We start from the raw sequence: 13,110 nt of genomic DNA, 5'->3' as shown, positions 1-13,110 counted from the left end.
TGAGGAGGGAGAGGGATGAGGAAAAGGGAGGAATGGAGAGGAAGAATGTGGGACCTGATAAGATGCACACAAAAAGGCAACTTCTTACCACTGACATAGAGACTGTCCTGGTCCAGGGTGTAGGGGCCCAGCTGGGTGATGCCACTGGTCAGATGGCTCAGCTCCCAGTACAGCCTCTCCCTGTCCAGCCCTGGGCCCAGAGGGTCAGGGTGGTAGGTGCAGACGACATCCACTCCAGTGGCTGTTCCGTCCTTCTCGGGCCTGGGGAGAGTGGGTGAGGGGATGACAATAAATGAAGTGAGTTTCTAGGGAGGGGTCATGAGATCCCTGTGGGGCAGGAAAGGAAGGGGCCAGAGGAAATGGGGAGGCTGGTGACTTGTGAGAAGTCAGACTTAGAGCCTCTGAGACCTCCAACTTCTCACCAGCCTGGGACTATGAGCAGAGTCAGTGGATGAGAGACCTACTATTAAATTGCCCGGCAGAAGCCTGCATCCTCAAGGCATGGGGACAGGAGAGCTCATATTTGAGACATGTGTAGAGCTGGGATTTGGAATTAAAGCAAGTGGGAAAGATACATTTGTCTTGAGAGAAACCCTGGGGACAGAATTGGAAACCTAAAGGAAATGCCCTCATTGGTCAAAGGGAGTGAGGAGGGAATTCAGAAGGATGACCAGGCTAGGGGCCCATACTGCTGATGGGCTCTGCAGAATCTGGGGATAGTTGGGGGGCGTACAATCAGAAGAGGCATTGACCCTGGAGCCAGCGTCTCCTGAATTCCACCTCTGCTGGGGACTTGGACAGGGAGGGAAGGAAGGAATCATACCAAACTCCTCAGGTCTGGGTGCACCTGAGGCAGCCCTGGCCGGCTAGTCCAAGGTCTCACCTGAGGAGGGTCAGTCTGCAGCCCGAGTAGAGGGGGCCCACACTGCTGTTCTTGAACAAGATTCTGAGCTATAGAGGAGGGAGAGGAAAGTAAGTAAATGGATAAGGTGTTAGGGGCAGGGAAGAAGTGAGGTGGGTGGGGCTAACATTAGTGGGCAGGGCTTGCACTATAGAAACAGATGAGGTGGGTAGGGACTGCTTCCACAGGCGTGAAATAAATGAGGTGGGTGGGGCCTGCATTAGTGGTTGGGGCAAGAGTGAGGTGGGCCACGGTCTGCTTCCATGGGTGTGGCAGGGATTAAGTGGGTAAGCCTCAGTAGGTGGGGCAGGAGTGAAGTGGGCGAGGCTCTCACCAGGCCCTGCAGAACTCTCTCGGTAGTGTTGAACTTCCAGGAACCAAGGTGACCCATGTCCTCCTCATAGTGCAAGTTAGTGATGGTGAAGTTGAGAGTGAATGGCACCAGGGAAGGGCCAGTGGCTGCAGCGGGAGAGGGAGAGAGATGCCTACTGAGCCTACCCTGTGCTCAGTGAGCCTGAGTGTGTGGCATCCCTCAGATGTGTCATCAAGCATTAGGAAGGGATATCCTCCTCTAAAATGGGCAGTTTCCACAGGGAGGGGATCCCAGACATCAGCATTAACATTAACTAAGGGGCACTGAGGATGTGTATGAAATATTGCACCATAGAGGTAAATACATCAAGCAGAAAGCCAAAATATCTGACCCTCTGGCTTGCTAAAATTCCAAACAGACATCCTCTTTTCCTGAGGTTTTCTTTTTTTTTTTTTTTAACCCAAATTATTTCTGTGAGATTCACCTATTTACTGATTTTTTTTTTTTTAATTTGTTTGAGGAAACACTTATATTGCTTTTTATGAGTCAGGGCATTTTAAGTGTTTTACTTATATTTTGACTCATTTAAGCCTTGAGGCAAAACTTTTGGAGGAAGATAGTATTCTTATCCCCATTTTATAGATGTAAAAACTGAGCCCAAAGGAGGTTTAATAAATTGCCTCAAGTCACACACTCTCCAAGTGGCAGAGCACAGTTTTTTTCATACTTTTGATAAAATTCAAAGGCATAGACAAAAAACTGAAAAGCTTTATTACTTAAAGTTTCTGGATGATAGATTTCCCAGTCAAGATGTCAGAGTTGGTAATGCTGTACTTGCATCCTGTAATGACTGCATCAAAATTACAACTAAACTACATAACAACCATCACTGAGAATTGCCAGAAGTCTTGCTGAACAGAAGTTCTACAACTAAGGAAGTACAGAGGAAGCCACCTCGAGACTATTAGGAAGGGTGGAGACATGGAACAGGCTGGTTCCACACCCCCATGTGGCAATTAAAGATCAGGAGGAATATCTCAGCTGTGGAGGTTCCCCCTGAGGAGCTAAGAGTCCCAAGCCCAACACCACACTCCCCAGGGTTTCAGTGCTGGGGAGAGAAGTCCCTGTAACTTCTGCCTGTGAAAACCAGTGGAGATTGCAACTGAGTAAGACAAAGGCAGCTGGAGTCCCAGGTGGTCCTCTTAAACAGACTGCACGCAGACTTAGTCACTGATGAACTAACTCACTCTGAGTTCCAGCACTGGAACAGCAGCATGAAAGGCTCCAGGGACATATGGGGAGGAACTGAATTGTCTAGTTTCAGGGTGAGGGCTGGAGGGGCAGCTTTCTCCAGACAGAGTACTAGCAGAATCCATTATTTCTTTGTTAAGCCCTCCCCGCTCCTGAGTGTGCAGACTTAGGCTGGAGCCATAGCTGGGTCTCCATCAATCTGGCTAACACTATTCATTAACCCTGCCCTGGTGATTCCTTGAGACCCCACCCCACCCAAATTTCAGACCCACACAAGCTGCTTTCAGTGGCTTTTCCATACAAACAGCCTGTCTTGGCTCAGGCTGGGGATGTTCCTAAAATCTTTCAAAGGTTAAAAGAGAGAACCTTAAAAGCAGCAAGAGAAAAGCAGTTAGTTATCTACAAGGGAGCCCCCATAAGACTGTCAGCTGATTTTTCAACAGAAACTTTTCAGGCTACAAGGGATTGGCACAAAATATTCAAAGTGATGAAAAGCAAGGACCTACAACCAAGATTACTCTACCCAACAAAGCTATCATTTAGAATTAGAGAGATAAAGATCATCCCAGACAAGAAAAAGGTAAAAGAGTTCATCAACGCCAAATCAGTGCTTTAAGAAATGTTAGAGGGACTTCTTTAAGAGAGATGAGAAGAAAAAAAATCAAAAGTATAAATTATAAAATGGCAATAACTACATATCTATCAACAATCATTAAATGTAAATGGATTAAATGCTCCAATCAAAAGATAGGGTGGGTGAATGGATAAAACTAACCCTTACATACGCTGCCTACAAGAGACTCACTTCCGATTGAAAGGCACACAGAGACTGAAAGTAAAGGGATTGGAAAAAAAATATTTCATGAAATGGAAACATTACAAAATGCTGGGGTAGCAATACTTATACCAGACAAAAATAGACTTTAAAACAAAGGCTATAACAAGAGACAAAGAAAGACCTAGTGATCCCACTTCTGAGTATTTAGCCAAAGAAACCCAAAACACTACATCAAAGGGACATGTGCATCCATATATTCACTGAAGCATTATTTACAATGGCCAAGATGTGGAGGCAAGCTGGGTGTCTATCAATGGGTAAATGGATAAAGAAGAGGTGATACATATATACAACGGAATATTACTCAGCCACAAAAAAGAATGAAATCTTGCCTTCTGCATCAACATGAATGGACCTAGAGAGTATTACGCTAAGTGAAATAAGTCAGACAGAGAAGGACAAATACCATATGATTTCACTTATATGTAGACTCTAAAAATAATAATAAACAAAACAGAAACAAACTCACAGATACAGAGAACATTTTGATGGCTGCCAGATGGAAGGAGAGATGGGTTAAAAAGGTGAAGGGATTAAGAAGTACAAATTGATACTCATAAAGTAGTCATAAGGATGTAAAGCATAGGGAATATAGTCAGTCATATTGTAATAACTATATATGATGTCAGATGGATACTAGATTTATCAGGGTTATCACTTCGTAAGTTATATAAATGTCTAATCACTATGTTGTACACCTAAAACTAATATAATATGTTACCTGTAATTGAAAAATTAAAACATTATTTTAAGAAGTTTCTAGATGATAAAAGACATCATTAACAAAGCCTGAAGACAATATAAAATATTTTCAATTTAATGAGATTACTATCCGTGATATACAAAAAACTTCTAAAATTCAATGATAAAAAGGCTAACAAAATATTGGAGAAAATCATAGGTCATTAACAGGAAAAGATAAACAAATTCTAATAAATACATAGTCATGAAAGATACTGAAATTAATGCAACAAGGAGCTAAGACGGTCAAGCATTAGATGAGAAAAATCTACAGGTTTAGATAACATTCAACATAGGTTAGACCAAGGTTAATTGGATAGTCCCATGAAGTACTAGGGTAAATTGATATAGACACTTTATTCAGCAATTTGTTACTAGTGGCAGAGCCCAGTTTAAACCCAGGCATCGTGGTCCCAGAGTCTCCTAACCCCTCTACCTGGGACCACAGGCAGATCCCACCTACAGTGACTGCTCATTCTGGTCTGAGTGGTCAGTGGTCCGAATGCCCTCAAGGAGGCCATAGCTGATGAGTACTATAGACTCAACTAAGACAGAGGTAGTGATGGCTCATCTAGGATCCTCATCAGGGACAGTGGGTGTTACTGAAATCTACCGTGGGCCATTGGGAACCCAGGAATGGCCAGCTGGCCCTCAGCCTAACCAGAGTCCACCCAAATCCCTGACCAGACCTGTACGAGGGCATTTTCTATGTATACACAGAGCTCATGAAGTTCTCTTATTTCCTGGACATGAAAACTAAAGATTCAAGAGGAAGAAGATCCCTGCAACACACCTGAAGAACTCACCCAAGACCATTCTAATTATAATTCAATGCTTATTTATACCCTCAAGTCTTTATTCTCTGTCTTTCTTGCTGGGAGCCCATCAAAGACTAGAGCCTTTTCTATTCTGTTTGGTTCTGCATTACCAGGATCTTTTATACAGTAAGTGCTAAAATGAATACTTATTGAATGAATGAATGAATGAATGAATGAATGGTCATGGCTCTCCACTGGGGAGTTACAAAGAGGAAGTCCTTACCTGTGGAGATTGGAACTGGGGCCGCTGAAGTTGCTGGAGAGATGGTGGAGGCCATAGCAATAGTGAGAAGAAAATACAGTGAGTCAAATATGGTTGATGAGAGACTCCCCAGCCAAAGAAGGCCAACCACAGGACCTTAAGACCCTTTTCCTGTGTGTCCTCAAGTTTGCATCAGACTTGTCTTTTCTGAGCAAGGGAATGACGATGCAGACAGTTTGGAGTTTCCTGACTCCTTCCCTCCCTGGGGACATGGGGTAAGGATAGCAGGGAGGACAGATGGCCCCCAAGGCAAAGCAACAGTAGGACCCAAATTACTACTCACGACTGGGGGTGGAAGTCAGGGCAGGATGAGTATAACCTGCAGAAAGAGAGGGAATGAGAAGGTGAAGAGTTATAAGGATGGGAGTTGGCAAGAATCTGGGCCCACTGAGTTTCGATGAATCTATTTATTTAAGTAGTATTTTTGGAGCACCCTCAAAGTGCCGATCTTATAGACAAATCCCAGAGAATGCCACTGAATAGCAAGGAAGAATTTGTTTATCAAGTAGTATTTATAGAACACCCTCAAAGTGAAGACCCTATAGACAAACCCCAAAGAATGCCACTGGAGCACAGGGAAGAATTTCTTCCAGGCCATCTGCAGCTCCTCCCTCTGCTATCTGTCCCCAACCCCCTTCTCTGATCTCTCAGTGTACCTCTGGAAAAGCTGAGAATGTATGCCTCTTCCTGAGGGAAACAACCAAAGGTGTAGGTCAGTTTGGGACGAGCTCAAATCCTCCCCATACCCGAGAAGACAGGAGAAGACAAAAGTCTGATGAGGCCAAAGTTTATAGAATGACAGACAGAATGAGGGGACAGGCTGAAGCTGGGTAGTTAACAGGGACCAGACCATTTAGAAGAGAAGTTTTATAAGTCCCAGAGAACAGGTTCCTACCTGTAGAGCTGAGGATGGGAGTCAGAGACATGGGAGATTCTGGAGGGAAGGTAGAAGTCACTGGAGCTGAGAAAAAAAATGATAAAATGACTGAGTCCCATCCTGAAGGAACATGGGGCAGAAGCTGTTCATTGGAATTTGGGCTTCTTTCTAAACTCAGAGCAAGACCTTGGGTGAGTTAGGGATTGCTGTGAGGCACAGGCTGGACACTTTGGAGGAAATGTTAGTAGCTTCTCTCCTTAGAATGAACTCTAAGGAATAAGGGTCCACTGAGCATTGAAGTTTCAGTTTTGAATACTCACTGTTGGTGGCCGGGGTCCCATACCGATGGTTATAACCTGCAGGTAAAGAGAAAAGAGTAAAGAAGTGCTGTTAGGATGGGTAAGACTTAAGGAAGCATAGACGGTAGACCTATAAATGAAATTCATTAATAAACTTTCTGAGATTCACAAATGAACAATAATGGCTCCATTTTATTTGGTGCCTTTATGTGCCTTGTCCTTTGAAAATCATGATGAATATCATTAGCATTATTGTTAAAATAAAAATACAGTAAAACTGCCCCTATTTATGGGGAATGTACTATACACCAGAAATAATGATGAACATATTACAAGGGTAACGGGGCAAATTTACGAACAAGTGTTTGTTCCAAGCCTTACAGCTATTACTGTATTTTTGTGTGGAGGTGACAGGGTAGCAAGATGGAGGAAAGGTAATGTACATGTGGCTAGGAATATTAGAGAAAATTTGGAGATGGGATGATATTTAAAAAGAGAAGAGACTTGGAGTTCAGGTGGATGGTATAAAACTCGGAGCCTGAAAGAAATTTGGGAAAAGAGAATTTTTCACGAGTGTTTCTCTGGGTCATGGATTGCATCCTTTTTGATGCTCTGAGAGAGATGTGAGTAAAAACTGAACCCAGAGGAGCCCTGGGATTTCCTTGGATTATTGTTGAATGATCTCATTTGATTTTCAGGACAATACTGCCTGGTATGTATGTTTGTTCTGCTCTATAATGGGAACATTGGGTCCGAGAGAGGTCGTATAGCTTGTCCATCATCACACAAAACACATCTGTCACTCACCAACTCCCATATTATTAACTACCGCTTTAAGTTACTCCCAATCCAGGAGTTAAATCTTCTATAGACACAGAACAGGATGTGCTATTGTTAACACAAATATATATTTCCTTTTTATTATTAAAATTTATTGGGGTGACAATAGTAAATTTACATAGGTTTCAGGTGTACAACTCTGTAATACATCATGTATATATCATGCTGTGTGTTTACCACTCAGAGTCAGTTCTCCTTCCATCACTATATATTTGACACCCTTTTATGCTTTTCTACCACCCTCTCCCCCCTTACCCTCTGGTAACCACTAAACTGGTGTCTGTGTCTATGAGTTTTTGTTTCTTTATTAACACAAATATATATTTTAAACCATATATAAAGGGAATTTCCTAGCTGATATAGAGGGTAAATAACTCGTCAAGCACTAGGTTAGATTGTTAGGCCAGAGGTCATTAATGGCCTCTGGACAGTGTCCTGAGATTTAAGACTTTCTCTATATGGATGGTCTGCCGTGTTGCCCTGTGGTTAGAACTTGGACTTGAGACTCAACCTTGGGTTCAAGTCTTGACTGTGCCAATGCCTATGGCTGGATTATCTTGAGCAGATGACTTCCTATATAAATGCATGATGGCTCTCTAAAAATGAGCATTACAACTCACAGGATGTAGGGTATGGTTAATAGGAGCTGATACAAATAAAGACCTTATTACAATTCCTGGCACATAGGAACCTTTTGATAAGAATTAGCCACTATTACGATGATTATTTTCAGTATGAGCACTGCTGGTAGGGGTATGGTTGCCAGCAGTGTTGTGTTAACAGTTACCTTCCATGGCGTGTTAGTAACAAACCGTGGTCTTGTTTCGTGAACAGTTCCATGAGCGTTTCTCTGGCTGGCCCATGGGAACTTAGAAAATTGCCTTCAGTTGCCATGGTGGAGAGAAGGAAGTAGAGGGCTGAACTGGGCACCCACTGCCCACTGGGGAAGACTTGACTGCAGAGCCCTGCGTCCACCCACTGCTTTCTCTAGAGTCTGCATGCTCCAGTTGGACTCCCACAGGAGGAGGACGCATTTCATAAAAGAACAAGGGTCACGGGGCAAATTTATGAACAAGTGTTTGTTCCAAGCCTTACAGCTATTACCGTACTTTTAGGTGGTGAAAAAGGGAAGAAAACCGGCCTCCTGTGGTATGTTAAGCATTCAAAAATGAGCCTCCAGGGAAATGCTATGTTTGTAACAGAATTGTGAATCTGCGTATAGCAATTTCTCAATCTCAACATTATGGTCTACATAGTTCTGCACGGTGGGGGGCTGCCTTGGGCATTGTGGGATCTTTAGCAGCATTGCTGGCTTCTAGATGACATTAGCACCCCTCCAGTCATGACATGGAAATATCTCTAGACATTGCGAAATGTCCCCTGGGGAGCAAAATCACCCCAGTTGAGAACTACTGGTATAGACAGACAGGGGACCATAGGAGACTCCAGCTGTAGTACAGATACAAACACTCACAAACACTCACCATTGACATAGAGACTGTCGCTGTCCAGGGTGTAGGGGCCCAGCAGGGTGACACCACGAGTCAGTTGACTCAGCTCCTGGTACAACACTTCTCTGTCCAGCCCAGGGCCCATCGGGTCAGGGTGGTAGGTGCAGATGGCGTCCACTCCAGTTGTTGCCCCGTTCTTCTCAGTCCTTGGGGGCAGAGGCAGGGAAATAGGGACACTCAGAGATACTAAGGAGTTACATACTTTCTTCAATTCTTTCCTTCAAATTGACCCATTCCCCCAAGTTTTATGACATTCTTCTTTATTGGCTCTTGACTGGTTTCCCAAGCATGTTCTTTTCTGTGTCCTCTTCATCTAGGCACCTTCCTACTCCATAAAGTGTCTGGTCTCCAGGGCTTTATCCTCAGTCAGCCCCTCATTCTTCTGGGGTCATTTTGTTCACACTCATTGTTTCATCTACCAGCTTTATTCTCGTCAGGTCTAATCTCCTACTCTCTGGCCAAGACTTCTCTCATGAGCTCTGTGCCCTGTAGCCACCAGCCTTAGGAATGTCCTCCACGCCTCTTAGATTCCAAACATTCCAGACTAAGCCTATCTTCCCTCCTCAAAGCACAGAACCTTCTCCCCCTCCCATGTTTGTATATATGTGCCAGAGCCAGAGATGTAACAGGGTTCCTGAACCTTTCCCCATCTTTTCTGCCCCATCCGAGCAATATCCAGGTCCAACCCAACCTCTACCGTCCCATCATCACTCTAAATTGTTCCATCTCCATATCTACTAGTGTCCTACTTAAAATAAATGACACCATGTCAGGGCTCTGCTTACAAGTTCACGGTTTCCCACAGCTCCGAATAAATTCAACTAATATTTATGGCACACCTACTAGTTGTTCTACTTTTACATTTACTGTCTCTTTTTATCTTTTCAGAAACTCTATGAAACTGATGCTAGTATGATTTCCACGTTATAGTTGAGGAAACAAAATCATACAGATGTTAAATAACTTCCAAAGCATCACATGACAAAAATAGGATGTGACTGGATGCCTTTGGACATGGAGACCACTAATTCTCAGCCTTTCGCTGTGCAAAATACTATGAAAACTCCTTAGTGTGCCTTTAACCCCAGCTCCAACTCGAACTCTTGATGATACCCACTTCTCGAAACTCATCCCACAACGTACCCACCACTCATGCAATTACACCGCTGTGCACCCATCCATCTGCTCAGCCAGTCCCCCACTCAACCAACTTCCTTCCCTCTCTCTCTCTCCCTCCCTGCCTGCCTTCCTTCCTCTCTCCTCCGTCCCTCCATGTCTTCCTTTTTTATCTCCTCCTTCCACTTCTTTCTTTCTTTCCTTCTGTCTCTCTCTAAATCTTCCCTTCCTTCCTTCTTTCCTTCCTTCCTTCCTTCCTTCCTTCCTTCCTTCCTTCCTTCCTTCCTTCCTTCCTTCCTTCTTTCCTTCCTTCCTTCTTCTCTTTCTTTCTTTTCTTTCTTTCTTTCTTTCTTTCTTTCTTTCTTTCTTTCTTTCTTTCTTTCTTTCTTTCTTTCTTTTTCTTTCTTTCTTCTTTCTTTCTTTTATTCGATTGCTATTTTTCCCTACTCTCTACTCTCCAATTCACAGAACTTGTCTCATGCACCAGGGTATTTCTCACATCTGCCCCATTACTTAAGCTACGCCACCCATTGAAATAGCTTTATCAGTGTTTCTTGTAGCTAATGTTCACCCAACTGTCAAAATTAGCTCAGGCATCACCTTTCCAGACAGCCTCCACTCAGCTTCCCCAGGCTGAACTCACACTCCACTCCCTGGGCTTCTATGGCCCCACGTCGTGTCTAATCACTGCACAACCCCATTCATATGATGGTCTTAGGTACATATGGCTGCTGTCCTCACTGCACTGTGGGCACCTTGAGGAAAGGGCCCATGACTGCTTCTCTCAGTGCCTTTAGCACCTGTCACAGGGTGTGACCTGGGGTGTCTCATTTCATGTTTGCTTAATGAGTCAATGCTGCACTTTCTGACCAATGAGCATGAATGCTCTGTGGATCCTCTTATCCAAATAATTGAAGACCTTTGACAGCGACCTCTTTCAGGAAGTCGTCTCTGATGCACTGAGCCACAGGGGATGCCTTCCAAGTCTGAATCCCTGGAAGGCCCCAACCATTTATGTTTCTTGTTTTCTAGTTGTCACGTTCGGGTCCTCACCTCCAGATAAGCTTGCCTGTGACCATCTTTTCATGTATTGTTACACAGGGAAGTCTTACCTGAGCAGGGTCAGTCTGCAGCCAGAGTACAGTGGGCCAATGCTGGTGTTCTTGAACAAAGGACCAAGCTGGGGAAGAGGGAGAGGGAGGTCAGCTGGGGGCACAGGGTGGCACGCGGACAAGGCAGGCTGGTGTAGGCATTGATGGGTCCTCACCAGGTGGTTCAGGGCCTTCTCAGTGGAGTTGAACTTTGCCGAACCTGGATGCCTCATATCTGGGGTGTAGCGCATGTTGGTGATGGTAAAATTGAGGGTAAAAGGCGCTGGGGCTGGGCCCACATCTGCAGTTGAAGGAAGAAAGAGAGGAGACCCATCCCAGTCTTAGGCCTGCTGTATGTTGGGGAAGGGACTAGTGTTATCTTTCTGTCCCTAGTGTCTCATTTTTGAGGCCTGAGATACCCGTCTGGGACACCCTCCCTCCTCAGCCAGCCAGCGGAGAAGGGACCTCCATGCTACAGGTGTGACTTCAGCTCAAAAGGGAACTCGGCCCTTTCATCCTACAGTATTCAAAGGCTGACAAGTTATGGACATTTGGGTGGGAAGAAGAGGAGCTGAGACCTTTTGTTTTCAGCCTTGGGCCACAAATACTGGAGCAGTCAAAAAATCTAAATCCTAGTAATTGCCACAAAGGAAACAATCATGGAGACAGAACAGAGACGAGCTATGTGTGGGAGATGAGGCACTGCTGCTTCACAGGCGGTGGTCTGAGCAAGAGCCTGCTTAGCTGAGGTAAGGAAACAAAGAGCAGCAGGCATAGCTGAGTTCCAAGGACAGTGAGAGAAAAGCCCTGAAGAAGGAAGGATGTTTGGGACCTGGAGGAACAGAAATGAGGCTGGTGTGGCCAGAGATTGGGGAGCGAGGTTGAGGGGGACGGTCTGTGGCTGGGTGGGCACAAGCCCGTGTCATGCAGGAATTCATCAGTCACTGAACGGGAGATGAAGCTTAATGAGACTCAGAGATTAGATTCCTACCTGTAGAGCTGGGGGTGGGGGTCGGAGATGCTGGGGGTCCTGCAGGGAATGTGGAGGTCACCAGAGCTGAAAGAAAATGTAATATGAATCATTGTTTGAGCCCTGTCATGAAGGAACGAGAGGAGAGAGCTGTTCATGAGAACTTGCTCTGGGCTGACAGCCTGGGGCACGGGAGACTTTTCCCTCCGGGGAGTAGGCTTAGGGAGGAAGGGTCTCGGACACATAAGGACATCCAGACCCGCGTTACTCACTGCTAGTGGTGGGGAACCAGTGCCGATGGTTATAACCTGCAGAAGGAAGCAGAGAGGACGAGTAAGATGATGGGAGGAGGTTAAGAACGGGGTGAGGGGCAGAACTAGAGCCAGAAGCACACAGACCTCCCTGAGTTCTTCCTCTAAGTTTCATCAATAAGTAATAACAGCCACTATTTATGAGTTAACTTCCTGATACACTGATGCTCATGATAATTTCATCCTCACTATTATTAACCAGAATGACAATAATGATCAAATCTAGTGGGGCTTTACTAAGTGCCTGGAATAATATCAACCTCAGCAAATGAATAATAGTGACAACACTTCTACGTGAGTGTTTCCAGCCTTATTCATGTTTTCTTTATCTACTAATTTTGCCCTTAATCTCCGAGTTTCTCCCACTACCCAATCCTCCGAAGACAGATTGATCGGCGACTGTGTAGTTCTGGACTTCTGTAACGTGAGATAATGAGGGAGAGAGATGGAGGGAGAGGGAGAGGGAGAAGGAGAGGGGGAGAGAGAGAGAGAGAGAGAGAGAGAGAGAGAGAGAGAGAGAGAGAGAGAGAGAGAAGTGGGCTTGAGAGAGGAAGGACTTGGGTATCAACCAGAGAGTATGAAGTTGAAAAATTAGAGGAAATAGGAGAAAGAGGGTTCGAATAAGTATGGTTCTGGATCATGGATTAGATCTTCTTTGATGCTCTGTAAGTAATGCAAGTAAACCTTGGACTGATTTTACATTTGATGGTCCAATTGGGTTTCCTGAAATGAAGTTCCTCTCCGAGACTGGACCAAGTGGAGTCCTGTGATTTCCGTGGCTTATTCAGGTTTTATCTCATTTGACCCTCACAATAATCTTAGCTGACTTTTCGTTTTAAAATTCCACTCTGAAAGTGGACAGTGAAGTCTACAGAGGTTTTGTGGCTTGTTCAGGACCACCTAGTAAGCAAAAGGCAGGGCCCAGGCTTAAGTAAAGCAAGATCTGTAATTCATCCAAACCCACAGTGGTA

The 13,110-nt window shown here is 44.7% G+C and overlaps 1 protein-coding gene across 2 annotated transcripts in view; it reads right to left on the bottom strand.

Annotated features, from left to right (window-relative positions):
* LOC109461385 (mucin-16) overlaps window positions 1-13,110 on the bottom strand; it is a 73,457-nt gene that overhangs the window by 50,061 nt on the left and 10,286 nt on the right. For both annotated transcript variants that reach the window (XM_088792343.1, XM_088792342.1), the window contains exons 5-16: window positions 12,101-12,136; window positions 11,850-11,915; window positions 11,035-11,159; window positions 10,880-10,947; window positions 8,625-8,797; window positions 6,322-6,357; window positions 6,020-6,085; window positions 5,408-5,443; window positions 5,086-5,118; window positions 1,236-1,360; window positions 884-951; window positions 89-261 (exon numbers count right to left, since the gene is read on the bottom strand). In XM_088792343.1, the coding sequence (XP_088648469.1) occupies window positions 89-261; window positions 884-951; window positions 1,236-1,360; window positions 5,086-5,118; window positions 5,408-5,443; window positions 6,020-6,085; window positions 6,322-6,357; window positions 8,625-8,797; window positions 10,880-10,947; window positions 11,035-11,159; window positions 11,850-11,915; window positions 12,101-12,136 (1,005 nt within the window). The remainder of the gene's footprint in view (window positions 1-88; window positions 262-883; window positions 952-1,235; window positions 1,361-5,085; window positions 5,119-5,407; window positions 5,444-6,019; window positions 6,086-6,321; window positions 6,358-8,624; window positions 8,798-10,879; window positions 10,948-11,034; window positions 11,160-11,849; window positions 11,916-12,100; window positions 12,137-13,110) is intronic.

The sequence above is a fragment of the Rhinolophus sinicus genome, chromosome 15, assembly GCF_057876585.1.
Source record: "Rhinolophus sinicus isolate RSI-liver-muscle chromosome 15, RSI-T2T, whole genome shotgun sequence".
In the NCBI taxonomy this organism is placed as follows: domain Eukaryota; kingdom Metazoa; phylum Chordata; class Mammalia; order Chiroptera; family Rhinolophidae; genus Rhinolophus; species Rhinolophus sinicus.
Note: the sequence above shows the minus strand (reverse complement) of the source record. Positions and strands in the feature narration are given on the sequence as shown.